Below are 16,164 nucleotides of genomic sequence, written 5' to 3'. Positions count from 1 at the left end.
TTAATGACTTTGTCGAGTGTTGCGCAGATAAACTGCTGTCTATCCAAGTCAAGCACCGAATCACTTCCAACAGCGACTGCCAGAGATTTCACGCCCAAGGCCTGAAAGCAAGTTATGAGAGAAGCTATTTTGGAGAAGTGAGGTGAGGTGAGGTGAGGTAAGACGATAAGGTAAGGGAGGGGTCTGGACAAGCTTGTTGAGTATCGTATCAGCGGAAGCGAGCAGGCTTTCGTAATCCGCGACTTTAATGACGTTGTCGAGTGTTGCGCAGATTAACTGCTGTCTATCCAAGTCAAGCACCGAATCACTTCCAACAGCGACTCCCAGAGATTTCACGCCCAAGGCCTGAAAGCAAGTTATGAGAGAAGCTATTTTGGAGAAGTGAGGTGAGGTGAGGTAAGACGATAAGGTAAGGTGAGGGGGTGAGTCGAGGGGAGGGGTGAGTTGAGGTAAGATTAGGTGAGTTGAAGGGAGGGGTGAGTTGAGGGGAGGGGTGAGTCGAGGGGAGGGGAGGAGTGAGTTGAGTCAAAGGAAGGGTTAGTTGAGGTAAGATGAGGTGAGTTGAGGGGAGGAATGAGTCGAGGGAGGAGTGAATTGAGGTGAGGTAAGGGGTGAGGTGAGGTGAGGTGAGTAGGTGAGGTGAGGCTAGGTGAGGGATGAGTCGAGGGGAGGGGTGAGTTGAGGTGAGATGAGGGGAGGTGAGATGAGGAGACTTACCTTCAGACCTGCGACAGTCTTGTCCAGCTTTGAGTCATCGTACCAGCCTTTTCGTCCGTGATAATTACCAAAGTGCTGGGGACTCCACTCCTCTGCTCCCTCTGGAACAAGTTTAGCGCGTTTTCTAATGCAAGGTGTGTTCGTGTTGACTTGCCAGAGAACTTCACTTGGGTTTGGATGATCTTTAACAAAAAGGCAGAAAGATTGTTGGTTTAAATGTATGACTGCACACCCCAAGTGTTTGTCTATAATTGTCAAGAAAAAAATCTATAATAATCTAAAATATCTAAAATAAATTGTTCCAATTTGTTTACTGGATTGATTTGGAAATACGACAAAGATGAGGAACCGCTTTCTCCAGTTACCCCTCCCCCCTCACCGTTTAGAATGTCGTGATTCCGACCACCAATGCCGTTGGTACCTCTCGAATGTCAGTGATTCCCTCTCCCCTCCCTGTTAGTGTCTCTCAAATGTAAATGTAAATGGGATAACTTTGGGAGGAATTGGGAGAATTTTGGAGAACTTTGGAAGGAATTGGGAGAATCTGGGAGAACTTTGGGAGGAATTGGGAGAATCTGGGAGAACTTTGGGAGGAATTGGGAGAATCTGGGATAGCTTTGGGAGGAATTGGGAGAATCTGGGAGAGCTTTGAGAGGAAGTGGGAGAATCTGGGAGAACTTTGGGAGGAATTGGGAAAATCTGGGATAGCTTTGGAAGGAATTTAAAGAATCTGGGAGGAATTGGGAGAATCTTAGAGAGCTTTGTGAGGAAGTTGAAGAATCTGGGAGAACTTTGGGAGGAATTGGGAGAACTTTGGGAGGAATTGGGAGAATCTGGGATGGCTTTGGGAGGAAATGGGAGAATCTGGAAGAACTTTGGGAGGAAATAGGAGAATCTTGGAGGAATTTCAAGGAGAATTTGGTTAATTTCCAGGATTTCCTAGAATCCTGGAGATTCCAAATCTGGGAGTTCCTAGGAATTCCTAGGAGCCGTTCCAAAAATACTCCCTAGATTCTCCTAGGAGTTCCTATGATAATCTGGAAGCTCCTGATCGGATTTTCCTAGAAACTCCTAGGATATCCTGGATACCCCCAAGTCTATTTCGCAAGAGCGAGTTACCACCCCCCCCCCCCCCCCCACCGTTTAGAATGTCGTGATTCTGACCACCCCTGCCTTTGGTACCTCTCGAATGTCAGTTATTCCCTCCCCCCCCCCCCCCCCTCACCTCCCCTCCCTGTTAGTGTCTCTCGAATGTAAGTAATCGAAAGTCCGTCCCCCTGTCTTTTTAGTACCTTTCGAATGTCAGTAATTCCCTCTCCCCCCCTCCCCCTCCTGCCCTCCTGTAAGTGTCTCTCAAATGTAAGTAATCGAAAGTCCGTCCCCCTGTCCTGTTAGTACCTTTCGAATGTCAGTGATTGACACAAGGGCGCTCTCCTCGAGCGTCAGCTTGACCTTGAGCTTCAGCTTGATGTATGGGACAACATCGTACTCCACAACAGCAACTCGGGTCTTGCCGTGAGTGAAGTCAAATTTGTCTAAGGACTTGAGAATGTACTTGATCACTTGCTCCAAGTTACTCTGCCCGATGTTCCCGACACGTCAAAGTAGGAAACAAATGTCTGCCTGGTTTCTACAAACTGAACGAAGGGAAAACACTGTAAAGCCTTGTTCACACGATGTTGCGATAATTTACGCATGTAACTCGCGTAAGTTACGCACGTACCAGCCTGAAATTTTTATGCAAGATAATGGTAAACAAAATAGATAAAGCTTGGAGTGCAAGGAACACGTTGAGTATCTTGGTATGTTGCTTGATACAAATCTATCTCATAAAAATAATATTGATCAAATTGCAATTAAAATCAGTAAGACCGTAGGAATGATTGCACCTCATATTTTCTATGCGACAGCTGTCTTGGGATCAGCCGATTAATGTCATTTAAACAAAATCCTTATTCTTCCAAAACAAGCTCAACGCACAGGCCCGTACCCAGGTGGGGTGCAGGGGTGCGAACGCACCCCCCCCCCCCCCCACACAACGGCCGTAATTCCACTTTTGGACTCTTGTTATGTAGCCAAATTCGATCACTCTTGGTATGTAGCCAAATTTGACATTAAACGTCACGTAGAGACACTAAGGCATAAAAAATCCCTTTTATTTTGTTCTTTCCGAGGTGGTTAGATTTTTATCGGACCTTTGTTCAACGCAGACGATCCACAGGTAATACCGTTTGCTACAATCAGTCGCTCCATTGAGTGTGCATGTAGGCGAAACACGTGTCCAAGTTCCTCAGAGATTGGCATGGGGGATGACAATCCACAAATGCCAAGGTATGACGGTAGGGGAGGGGGAACCATTCAGGTATGTAGTGATACATCCTGGTAAGTACGCCTTTGAGTCAAAGGACCAAGGTGCTCTGTTTGTAGCTTTGTCAAGAGCGAAAGGAACTACTGCAGTGACTTGTGAAGCCGGCAAAGGCTGAGGGTAATTGGTGTGTTACTGATGCCTGGTGTTGCTGGCAGGGTCAATGAGCGGATAGTAATTGTTTACAGTTACTTGTGTGGTGCCGACGAACCGGCAAAGTTACCCTTTTACCTTCATTTGCCAACTTCAAAGGACAGCAAGACTTTTTGGCAGCCAAGAGCGGGGGGGGGGGGGGAGGGTGCGCGGACCCTGCACACCCCCCTGTGTGTGCGCACCCCCCCCTGCATACCCTCCCTGCGGTGCTTAGTCATAGGTATCATTAAAAAAGCATTGTATTGGAAGATTCCTTAATCAGAAATGACCCACTTTTTGGCCGCCAAGGGGGGGGGGGGGGGGGGGGGGGGGGATGCGCCCCTTGTGTACGCGCCTGACTGACCACACTATATGCCTGCTATTGGGACTCGGTTAAAGTCAACTAATAGGCAGTTCTCTTTATTCGCTACCAAAACTGAGTCAAGCCATATTTTAACCACAATATAGCTAATCTGGACGCTCTGACCAAGATTACTCCCTCTATACATTATCAAATCAATATGTCATGATCCAATCAAGGGAAAATAGGGTGAGAAATGTTTAAAAGCTGTGAGTTAAAAGGCGTCAACCCCATCAATTGACGTGCGCGCTAAAGTATAAACTATAACAGAAGGCTAGGCTATCCTTTATTGTATATCAAGAGAGCATATCTTATGCTCTCTTGAGTATATACACTAAAAAACTTTACCCAATTATTAACTAACTTTCAAAAAAAAAACAAAATTTATCAACACCATACCGAAAATCTTTAAACAAAATACGAATAATTATCTTCACATTCACTTATTTATTACTAAATAATTTCTACAATTATTATAATTTTATTTTAACAGAGTTTCCCCAGACCTAAGTGGGGAAGTACTATTGAGTTGTTAATGTTTAAAAGTGTGCTGGTGGGGACAAATCGCCTCAATCGCACCTAATAACTTTGGTCATTCCAATTCAGCTCTTGTTTTTTTTGCTACAGCGCCGTAGCTAGACTTGCCCCAAGTCGCCCTCTTGAATTTTCCCTAATAGGAGCGCACGGCGCACAATCTAATGGGTATTTTCCTCAATAATCAGTAAATAATTGGGCGCGCGGAGAGGAAGAGCAAAAGCCAATTTATAAAAAGCCGACCAGCGGACTTTGAGAAAGTCCTCGCCAAATAACTCCTCTTCTCTCAGATTACCTTGGATCCTTTCGTTCCTCCTTTTAAAGCCGCATTATCACTTCCGGTCGATAAGGTAACAATCTCCGATGATTTTTTACGGAAAAAACAAAAAAAATATTTCAAAATTTTAAAGACAGTGTGTCTATTGGAAGTTTCTTAAAGATGTGATTGATAATTTAGAGCGGATTGCCTGCTCAATAGCACGGATTCTAATAGATTTTTTTGTCTGTTATGTATCCCCGTTTTTCCCACTTCTTCATTTTAGAGTCCAATTTCCAGTGCATGCCGTGACAATGTGCGTGACTTATGCAAATATGAGAATCACGCAAGTCACGCACTGTCGAATTCTCAACACAGCCAGTCTGATCAAAGGAAAAACTTTGCCAAGAAAACGTTTCTAAACGCAAGAACCCCTGTCACCAGCGCTGCAATACCTCTTGAGTCCCACCAGACATCATGTATCGCTAATCTAAGGAACAGAAGTGGCAGCAATGGCGTTTCTATTACAGAAAATCTGGATTTTTGTTCTGTTGTGGTTGGTGTTGTTTCTCACCACGAACGGCGCAATCGAACCCAGATGTCGTGGAGCGTTCGACATTTACTTCATTCTCGACAAGTAAGTCTGGATTATTTGTTGAAATAGATTTTTTATTGAAATAGTAATGATCAAACTAGAATCAGCTAAATCTATACGAGTTCGAAATCAAACTTTATGTCGCCCATGCCTAAAACTTTAACTGAGACTATATTATAACTTAAACAACGTCAAGATCTTCACAGTATCCTCTTTCACGTATTTCTATTTTACATGTGCATGAGTGATCTGAACATGTCACCCAAAAGGTGCTTAAGAAACATCAGATATTTGCTTGGCCTTCATGATAAACGTCATATACTCCGACTTTGTTTTGATGGTGTTGTCACTCATTCACGACACCTATAGGCCCTATAAGTAAATAATAATACTAATAAAAACGTTACAGCTCAGTCTATCAACAAAGACTCCTAAGCATTACCATATGTGTGTAACGGTGTGATGATTTGATGATTTGGTGATGAGATGGTTTGGCCTCTTACATTACTATATATGGGTATTGGTTTGTGGTGTGGGGCATTAATTAACGGAAGTGGAATACAATACCTAGGTCTCGTGGCTTCCTCAGTTAAACCACACCTAGCTAAGTAAGGAGAAGTAAGGAGAGGTTTGACTTTAATGTGGTAACGAAGGATTATGTGTACCCCAAAAATAAAATCTGTATTATTTGGCTTTCCTGAAAGCCAATTTTACTGATTGGGGGGGACCAACAGAGTCTTTTAGGGACTTGCACAGGTTTTAGTGGTGCCCCTACACAGCATAAAGTGAATAAATGTTTACATGGGTAAGCACTTAACCCAAGGTACAGAGAGTAGTAAATGCAAGAATGTTTCTGTGGCTGTAAGGGGGGTCCTGTGGTGTGCCCTTTGGGCGAGCAAATGTAGAAGTGGGAAAACATTGGCATGCATGTATTGTACTTAGAGGAAATATTCCCCCTTTTTTAGTTCAAACAAAATTTATTGATCAGGTCCACATTTAGTCTAAAATGAATGAAGAGGAGCCTATATTACTGTGGATGCAATTTGTTTTTCTTGAAATTCGTACAAGCAAAAGCTTTCAAGTAAAAAAAAAGGGTTTATTCTATGGCTGGTGCAAAATGGTTCTTTTGAGATCCGCCTAAATCCCAATTAATATAGTGCGACCTGTGCAGCCATGGCCACCAATAAAGAATTTAAAGAATGTTACCTAGCCTATCAGGAGGGTTCTGGCGGACTGTGATATATTCCATGATTATTTCAAGCCTCGATTGTTGACCAGTGAAGTTGTCTTAAAAAACATTATGTGCACCCTCATTGGCCGACTTCACAAAACTGTCAGTATGACAACCCTAGTACCATGGCTACCAGGCCCTTAGCCAGGATTTTGAGCGGGGTGGTTCTTTTTTCCATTAAAGCGAACAGAATTTCCAGTATACCGCTCCCCTCGCCTTATTACATTAGGCAATCAATACTTCAAATAAATTCAATCTTGTATTCAAAATGTTATTAATAGGGTGCTTTTTAACATATAGCCATAATAATAAAGATAATTATTCTAAAAAGATTTATCTAGTCATTTTAAAGACATATTAATGTGCACGGTATATCCAGCCAAACCTTACATTTTTTTTGTTTGCTCTGAGCAGACCTTAAAGCTGGGTGGGGGGTTCGTCCCAACCCCCCGAACCCCCTGGCTACAGGCCTGGCTGCAATGATGAGGTTATTGTTTCTGTGATTGTAGTGAGCATGCCTTTTGCCGGTGGCGGATCTAGGGGGAGGGTTTAGGGGGTTTAACCCCCCCTTTGGGTTGCCAGAAAGCCAAAAAATTACCCCTCCCCCCTTTGCGGCTGAGCCAAACCCCCCCTTAAGCGAAAAGCTAGATCCGCCCCTGTTTGCTGTTTTTGCTGCAATGGGAATCGCATTTACAAAAATTTTAAGAATCTAAACAAGGGGCAAGAATTTGTGTAAAAAACTCAACGGGAAAAATAAACAATGGATGCTTAGCTAGTTGCTATTTACAATGATTATTTACTTTAAAAAAATGTGAAATCCTTTTTATATAAGAAGGCTCATGGTTCACATTAAACTTGAATAATTTTGTCATGATAACGTTTAATGGTTTATTTAATTTTTGTACAAATTTTTTTTGGCAAAGATAAATCAATAGACATCCTACAACCCCTGGGGGGAGGGGAGGGGACTATTAAAACAGACGGGGTGCGATCTTCCACAAAATCCTTTTTAACCCTTAGGGATAGCACTTTGGGTGTTGTCAACAGAAATTCTTACCCCTAAGAGATAGCAAATTGGGTGTGGTCGAAGAAATTTTTAACCCTAAAAGATAGCAGAATCGGAAATCCCGTTAAACACCCACTAAGGAATAGCAGCGATTTTTTACCTAAGAGATATCAAAATCGGAAAAATCCTTCGACAACCCCTGAGGAGCTGAAGAGTTAGCAGTTGGATGATAGCAGTTTGATACCCTAAAAGATAGGACATCACCCCCGTGTACTTTTCTGGAGAGTCCCCCCCCCCCCTGGGGGGGGGGTTAGACATGCCTAAAGTCAGTACACCCTCCCCACCTCACACCCAATAATTTGGCTTGGGGTGGGTGGGGATACTGTCCCCTATAATTATGTAGAAAACAGCGCAGTCAGGGCAAATTCCGTTTAAAAAAATTTAAAGCATGTTACCTTTGTCTTGTCAAAGTGCCCAATCCCCTTTTTAAACTACAGCACGGCACAGTAAAGAGTACCCTATACGGTTAACAACATACGGTCAACTTGAACGCCCCCCCCCCCCCCCCCCCCCCGATAATTATTGACCTTTCCCTTATTTTTACTTATCTTTTTTGCGTATGATTAAAACAAAAAAACCGTGGACTACTAGCTTATGACTTCAGCTGTAATACATTTGACTTTATTTGACATGTTTAGCAACTGTAATGAGGATATTTTAGCATTTTTAATTGGTTTGTTTGATAATTTTTCCTTCAAATTTCGCGCGTTAGTCGCTGCTTGCTCTAAATATTACGCGCAAGTGCTCTTGGAAAGTTTGCACCCCCTCCCCCCTACTTGATTCTACGCCTGTAGAGCGTATAAAAAGCGCGCCTGGTCCAAGTCGTCATTCTCGCTAGACTTTGTCGAGAGCTCCATAAAAAGAAGCGAATGACTTTTGATCATGTTCGAAATAATCTCTTAAACATCAATGGTGCAAAAACAACTAAAATTTCAATCTTCTCTGGTGACTGGACAGATAAGAAATAGAGAATGGAGGCGATTTTGAGGCGAATAAGTTTTCAGGTTTCGTTATCTCCACGCGCGCTCTAAAGAACAGCGTCATTTCAAACGAGAGCGCGCTGTTTTTTAATTAAAATTTCAATCACAATTTTTGTCCTTGTTGCCGTAGAAAACTACTCCCAAGAAGGTCGCCGTTATTGCCTTGTGCATACAGAACATTATTTTCGACTTCGAAATAATCAAAGTTAATCTACGGCTCTGTTTTTTCGATTATTTACGGAGCTCTGCACTTGACGTGTGGTCTAGCGAAAATGACGACTTGGACTAGGTCCGCGCATTTTATACCACGGGGTCCTTGTTTAACCCTCTGTGAAGTACACAGCTATGTAGAGTGGGGCAGAAGCAGCTGATTTTTAGGATACTTCACAGAGGGAATTAAAATGATCACATTTAACAGCTCGGTCAGTCTGTGTGTTTTTATTGTTAGCTTCTTACAAATTTCCAAAACCGCAAACTTCTGAGGTTGGTCTTGCTTGTTCCCCTGTTATTAAAAGTAAGTTTAACTTAGACGAAGGGTTTTATACATACAATTTCCCCTTTTACACGCTAACGGGTTATCTATTTTCGTTCTCGAAGGAACCGAAGGCGTTACAGAATTCGGTTTCTAGATACTGCCCTTCCACAAGGGGGGGGGGGGGGGGGGGGGTTCGATTACCTCTCTTTCGAAAAAACATTTGGAGAAAATCGGAAAGGAAACCTTCCATTGACCTCGAATTCTAAAAAAATGGAATTTTCACTGCGTAAATGATCTCTATATCGACTCTCATCAATAAAGTACTCTGCAATACAAACGAACAACGCGAAAACCCGGTAATGCCACTGGGCAAGTAAAGTGCCTAAAACAATGATAAAGGAAAGTTTTTTTTGATAACAACTACAACCCCATAATAAGCCGCCATCGCAGCCTACATTTTTGTTTTGGACTTAGCGTTGTTTGGAAAACCGCTGACAGTTGGCGGGCTTTTTTTTCTAAAACTTGAAGTCGCGTTTTATTCATTTTGAGATTTCCCGGAAAATCCGGAAAATTGTATTTCTACGGAATTGAATCAATCGAGGTCAATCGAACGCACGTAAGGGCAGCAACAAAAACATAATCGAAACAACCTATTGCCTTTAATGCTTTTAATGGATGTCGCAGTGAACATGTTACCATTCCATTTCTCATGAACCACGTTTAATTTGATTTTGTACTCACATAATAAATATTAAACATAAAAAGATTGCTTTTCAATACTTGGTGGGCTTGATATTAAGGTAAAGGTGTGCGCGGAGGGTCGAATGCTATTTGCATATCACACGACACGCGTTAAAAATTAACCGACTTTTAGCCGCAGTATCAGATAGCCGAGGCAGCACGAGGAGGAGGAAGTTAGGAGATATGCCTTCAAAAACAACAGTATTTTTCTTCATACTCTTCATTCAAATAGTCTGCCTGATCTTATGGCAAATGGATGTGATAACACCCGTTTCTCTTCGGCATAAAGTCGCATCTCGGCCTGAAGAAAACTATAAGACTGTGTTCGGGGTGTACGAGCCAAGAGACAATGCTACAGCTGGCAAGACGTCGATGAATTCCTCGAGGGCAATGCTTCCCGTCAATTCTTCCACCTCTGGTTATCTTATTCAAACTGTTCATTCAATCATTGAACGGACCAAACAAGTAATTACTAGAACAGTTTGGGATAACGTTAGACGGAGTCGTGAAAACGCTACTACGACAGTTTTAGATGGTTCAGCGACTTCAATACGCAGTCGACCTTTTGCTCCTGTTATTACAGAGGAAGTGTATCTTTTAGTCCTCATCATCTCTCGTCCTAGCTCCAGAAGCAGGCGAGATTTACTGCGGCGAACATGGACGTCTACTTTAAACTCGAAGAACCTCAAAGGTTTACCAGGGAGGTCTTTGAACGTCACTTCCAATTACCAAGATTTGAATATTTACTGTATATTCTCCGTCGGTTTTTCCGGGGATGTCGAATTGGATCAACGCATGGAGAATGAATCTTTTGAGTATGGGGATATTCTTCGCGTAGACCAAAAAGAATCTTATAAGAATTTAGTCGGTAAGGTCCAGGATAGTTTCAAATGGGCTTTAAGTGTTCAACCGAAGTACATTCTAAAAGCAGATGATGATGTCTATGTAAACTTCCCGCGTCTTCTAAACTGGTTGCACGAACCTTCCATTCCTGAGAAATTATACGCGGGTTTTGTACATCACAGAGCATTTATTCATAGAAACCCGTCTTCTAAATGGTATGTCAGCAAAAAGGACTTCCCAGAGAAATATTTCCCGAACTACTGCGCGGGTCCGTTCTATATTTTTTCCGGGAATATCTTAAAGGACGTGCATATGGAGTCTCTGAAAAAACCGCGTTTTCAGGTTGAGGATGCTTATTTTGGTTGGCTGGCACGAAGTGTTGGCGTGACTCCACTGGATATGGGTGGGGGCACGTGGGCATGGGAGGGAAACATGAACGTTTGGTCCGATAAATGGACAGATGAGCGGTTAAAGAAGACTGCTGTGTTTGGGGATAGCTTGAACGATAAAGAAATTAAGTACTTTTACGAGAGATTCAAAAAGATAAGACAGAGTAGGTAGCATTAATTTCAGTTAATTGTTATTATAGTTAGTAGCGATTTTTTTTTTTACTGGGTAGGGTTTAATCATGTTAGGAACTTGAGACAGAAATAAATGCATTAATTGCTTATAGCTGTTTGTTTACACACACAGCGATATTTATAGTATATAAATTGATAAGGACAGGGAATAATCCTTATCTTTTTTTTTATCTTTGTCGTTTCGGCAAATTAAATAGTCAACATTTTTACAGAACTCATTGGTAGAAGGAAAAAAGCCAAGTGAAGGACCACTGGACTTAGTACCTTCATGTATAACTAAATGCTAATGCTTAGACTTTTCGATATATTCGCCTGATAAAATACATGCCATACTGACCCCCTGCCGTTTTTGTTAAGCTCGCTATAATAAATATTTCCCTTCACACACGTGGTTTTCGTATCTGTTGAGAATTTCGCGAGTTTTCCTTTCTAAAAGAACACGATAATTTCCCGTTTTAATAACTTGCATGCTCTTCGTTCAACTTAAACAAACAACCATGGACATTCTTTAAAATTCTTCGATTTCATTGGAACACACTTTGTCAGCTGCCAGACCTACTCCAATAAACCACGTGTGTTATAAGACTTTGTTTATTCATTAATTATTCTCTTTCGTATTTCTCGTTCGTATTTTGTTAACATTTTAAACCTTGAAATGCGTATAAAAGGATGTTCCTAAATATCAGTGTATATTAAATAATAATATATAATTAATGAACTATTAAAAGAATATTACACAAATAATTAAATCCAATAATATTCACGGTTGTTTAATGGGCACATTTAATTCTTAGTTTTCGTGTAGTAAAAATCATAATGGTGATTTTTCGTAAAAAAAAATAAGTACTTCCGTATTGGTAGAGCAATTATGTGAAGACATTTAAATAGCCATTAATATACACCTCATGAACACATTCTATGACATATCGCAACAGCTAATTGCGAAACGGTTTATAAGATTGGATGCTAGGGATGCAAGGGACATTATCTAGGGACGCAGTAGGGAAGGCAGAGAGAACAGCAATCTTAATATGGTACCAACGACATAATAAAGAGAGTAATGCAACTGAAAATTTACTGGCGTTTACAATATTCAGCAGAAGTTTCCGGCTGCTAAATGGCTTTCTGGCTTCCGTCATTTCCAACTAACGGAACTACATTCTGTGCCTTTTGATTGGTCAGGGACTTGCGGGCCAATGAAAACGCAAGGATTTTGAGTGAAGTCATTTCTTACAATTGATGATATTTTGTTGGGAAGACTAAACGGCGGCGACAGAAACTGTTTTTAAGTTAGTTTAAAGTATACGAACCTGGTATAAATCTGTCTAACAAAAGCAGGATCTTATATGAAAGCTCACAGCATATGATAAATGCTTTGTGTTGTGGCAAATGACAAGCTTTTTGTAGATGACAACACTCTATCACTACAGTCTGTTAATATAGTAATCATTATAGTTCATTATAATTATTTATTTTATAAAGCAGGTATTTTTTCTTCATTACACAACCAAATTTTAGTTTCCGAAAATTGGCTTTGGGACAAAATCTAAATGTGTATATATATCATTCAACATGAATCGTATGTATTTTTTTCTTTATTTTACACCCTTAAAGGCGGTCTTAGAATTGTTACAGAGTACGCACGTAACTATGACTACCTAGACAGCCAATAGGAATGTGATAATTGCAGTTTTCATTGATGAGCTTTCCGACGCTTGAATGCTTGCGCCGATTGACACCAAGAAATCACGTGATTTTTGGGTGGCAAACTTGCGTACTTTTGGCGGCAAAATAAAATGGAGGTTTATCGCGAACGATGATCAGGAATAAAGTATGTGTCAGATAGGGCTTATTTTTTAATTTAGAGATTTTATATTTTATTTCGTCAAACTCTAACATTACGCAGCAATTATCGGCTTGAATTTGGCACATAAAAAGTCACGTGACTTCTCAGTGCGAATCGCCTATTGGCTTGTGTCGTGTAGAGGAACAAGCCAACTACCCCCCACTACGTTACTCTAGGTACTTAATGTGATCGCACCAATCTCCGAGTCGAGCACAAATGCAGATATTGCCTTCTAGTCGATGTGTGCCAGTATTATCTTGAACTGAACCAGGGAGAGAAGATATCAGGGGGGGGGGAGGGGGTGTCTCAAAGGTCACTCCCGCGTAAGAGCTATCTCATTAAGAGAGGGGCATTCAATACAAATTTAAATGGGGCAATTTTTTCCATTAAGCTAAGCCCATCCCGTAATTATATTTATTTTCCCATCTAATCTAAAATTGTTTGCGCAAAGCTGTACAAATTCATGCCACTAAAGTGGCTCATAAGAAGTATTCGTTAAATTTTTTTTCTGATGGCTGTTAGCGCTTGGCTACTATGAAAAAAGAGCCCATTTGTCAGCTTTTGAGATATACTAGAAAAATAAACTTTTTAAACATTTTACGCCGTTGTCAGACTACGAAGCTTTTGCCATTAATGGTGAAGAGTGTTATTTCGGCAATCTAAAAACAGTCAAAATTACGCGGAATAATTAAAATAACTATCCAGGTTTATTTAAATGACATTTGGTCTTTCAGATAAATGCAATATTTTGTTTGAGCACCTAACAATGAGCGAATGGTTGAAAATACTAGTTTTAGGTTGAAAATACTCAGGTTGAAAATACTAGTTTTACATTTACTCAACCTTGAAATTGCATGATTAGATCCTTTGCATAAACTCCCTTTAACGGAGAATTGGTTCGTTTCTATTTGTTACGCTTGGGAGAAGTAATCAGGAAGATTTTACGTTATTTTCTTACACACTTGTATTTCACATTTCATAAAAACATTCTTAGCAAGTGCCCCTTGTAAGGTCCTGTTCTTATTAATGGTTCACATGAGAATTAGTAGCTGTTTTTTGTACCGAGTAGAAGCGTATCAAAGATTTGCTGAGGGGGGGGGGGGGGGGGGGTGCGCAGTCATCGGTGTCACCTGGGAAACAGCATTATTAGTATCTGACGATTCTTCAATAAGAAATGACCCGGGCGGCAAGGGGAGGGGGAGGGGGGGGGGGGGGCTGGGCCCCTAGGGTATTCCTACCCACATATGAACCTCGCATGTGAACCAGACCATAAAAACAAGGAAGAAGAACTAGGTTAGGACACCTCTCGTGTAAACACACCCTTCAAGAAAACTAATGAAAGATTATTTTCTTTGAATTGCCATAAAGTGTTTAATTTGATTCTTTTTTTTTTTCTAGATCCAGTAGTGTTCCTATCTATAATTTCCAGCAACAGACGGTTAACTTTGTGGAAAATATCACCAATAGCTTTATCAGGTATGTTTTACCTGTCCACCAACTAGGTAATCATCCTACAAAGCGGGGTCTATTTTTTTCTATAGCCCTCTCTACTGTATAGCCTAAAAAGGACAAAACCAGAGGAATGTCAGTGACCAGTGGTCTATCATTTTGAATGGATCTTGCATTGTAAGGCAGGGGCCGGTGTAGAGATGTTATCTTGTTATTGAAAATTCGTAGACATTCTCGGTACATATACATGGGCAGCCTGTGTAACAAACCAGAATTTTACAGCCATTTTCAATGTTATGCGAACTCTCGTCAACAATTTCCAACTGCTGAACCGCTTTCTGGCTGAAACTAAAGGAGTAAATTGGAAACCGTTTCTGTACTGGTCAATGAAAACGCTTCAAGGATGCGGAAGCCAGAAGGCGCTTTAGATGATGGAAATCGTCAGACTATTGAAAACTGCAGTATGATGTTTCAGCAAACGCTGTATTAATTTGACCGAATTTTCTACTTTATCAAGTCTCTTTTTTTTCAAGACCTCGTCCTGGATGTATATGGTAAACTAATAATTTGACTTATTTGGTTTGCAGCCCACAGCTTCGAATATCTTTTATCACGTTTTCTGATGCCGATGCAAGTGAGATTATACTCGGACTGACAAGCGACAGGTAAACACAAACTCCCCTCCCCTCCTCTCTGCCTTCGGTTCCCCCATAGACAACATTGCCCCCCCCCTTCCCTCCCATGAAAACCGATTCCCCCATAGATGACATTGCCCCCCGTCCCTCCCATGAAAACCGATTCCCCCATAGATATCATTGCCCCCCCCCCCCCCCGTCCCTCCCATGAAAACCGATTCCCTCATAGATGACATTGCCGCTCCCTCCCTTCCTTGAAAACCAATTCCCCCATTGACCAACCCCTTCCTGGAAATTCACCCACCGACAACCGCCTTTCCTCAACCATTAACGTTTTTTTTATATTCTACGTTTGAATGAGACGCAATGTGATGCTGTCTCTTTAAGGACTAGAATTGCTGAAGGTCTCGAAAACTTGAGGCAAGTCCGACCAAAAGGCGTCACGTATATGGCAACTGCTCTTAAAAAGGTATTCCTTGTCACCTAATATGGCTACTGCTCTTAAAAAGGTATGCCTAAAAAAAAAATCACCGGCCATCAATGCAAGAGAGAAACAACAGACCAACAATTTACGGTGCTAGGTCACAGGTCCATCAAATTTAATCGTAAAAGAAATAGTCCTTATCCAAACCAACAGTATTAGGGCTGCTAAATCACCGTTATTAAACCCCGGTGTGAGCTTTTGACCTCGCGAGGCAGTGACAAAAGAGTACGGTTGATCTTTTTTTCTCAAGTCACTATTTACTCCGGGATTACGACTATCGAAAGCGAGATCAAATAATATTTGTGATGACCTGCCCTCTATGTTGAAATAGAAATGTATCTGTCTTCTTTTTTCATAGGTTACTGAGCAAATTGAGACAATGGGTAAGTCGAATTTTTTTCGCTATGTATATAGCTATTCCAATAAAGGCTGGCGATCGCTCAAGCCTACGCGCCTAGACTGAAAGGCAGTTTTGAAAAAAGCAAAATATTATTTGTGGCGATACTTCGCCGTTTTAGATGATAATTTCTACAAACAATAACTTCGCTGAAAGCTTGAGTTGAATATCCATAAGCTATCTATAAGAACTCGCTAACTCGAGCAGATTCGTGTTTTACCCAGACAACTTAGCAGCCTTGGTGCGCAGTGTTTCACGAAGGCCTTTTATCAAACAACTATATATTAGAACAGAGCTCTGGCGGGGGTCGCTCGCTTTTCAGGGAGCGAAACAGTTCAATGTGCTTTCGCCCAGCGCTGCCAGAAAAGCGCTGAAAAGCTTATAAGACCACTATAGTTGTTATCCTTTATGATTGTTTGAGTAACGCGTTCTATGTTTTAAATATTTACGTGTATTTTATTTTATATATTTGTTTA

The 16,164-nt window shown here is 41.2% G+C and overlaps 2 protein-coding genes across 3 annotated transcripts in view; both read left to right on the top strand.

Annotated features, from left to right (window-relative positions):
* Positions 1 to 4,714: 4,714 nt before the first annotated feature.
* LOC116601211 (anthrax toxin receptor 2) overlaps positions 4,715 to 16,164 on the top strand; it is a 27,897-nt gene continuing 16,447 nt past the window's right edge. The window contains exons 1-5 of one of the 2 annotated variants that reach the window (XM_048734152.1): positions 4,715 to 5,002; positions 14,122 to 14,199; positions 14,760 to 14,837; positions 15,195 to 15,276; positions 15,650 to 15,674. In XM_048734152.1, coding sequence (XP_048590109.1) covers positions 4,878 to 5,002; positions 14,122 to 14,199; positions 14,760 to 14,837; positions 15,195 to 15,276; positions 15,650 to 15,674 — 388 coding nt within the window. In that variant the 5' untranslated portion in view covers positions 4,715 to 4,877. Of the gene's footprint in view, positions 5,003 to 14,121; positions 14,200 to 14,759; positions 14,838 to 15,194; positions 15,317 to 15,649; positions 15,675 to 16,164 lie in introns of those variants that run through there. The other variant, XM_048734153.1, reaches the window with a different exon arrangement.
* LOC5517579 (lactosylceramide 1,3-N-acetyl-beta-D-glucosaminyltransferase A) lies at positions 9,003 to 11,950 on the top strand. The gene has a single exon (XM_032361947.2). The coding sequence runs from the start codon at positions 9,637 to 9,639 to the stop codon at positions 10,855 to 10,857; it is 1,221 nt and encodes a 406-aa protein (XP_032217838.2). The 5' UTR covers positions 9,003 to 9,636; the 3' UTR covers positions 10,858 to 11,950.

The sequence above is a fragment of the Nematostella vectensis genome, chromosome 11 (assembly GCF_932526225.1).
Source record: "Nematostella vectensis chromosome 11, jaNemVect1.1, whole genome shotgun sequence".
Taxonomy (NCBI): Eukaryota; Metazoa; Cnidaria; class Anthozoa; order Actiniaria; family Edwardsiidae; genus Nematostella; species Nematostella vectensis.
This window is presented reverse-complemented; position numbering and strand designations above follow the sequence as displayed.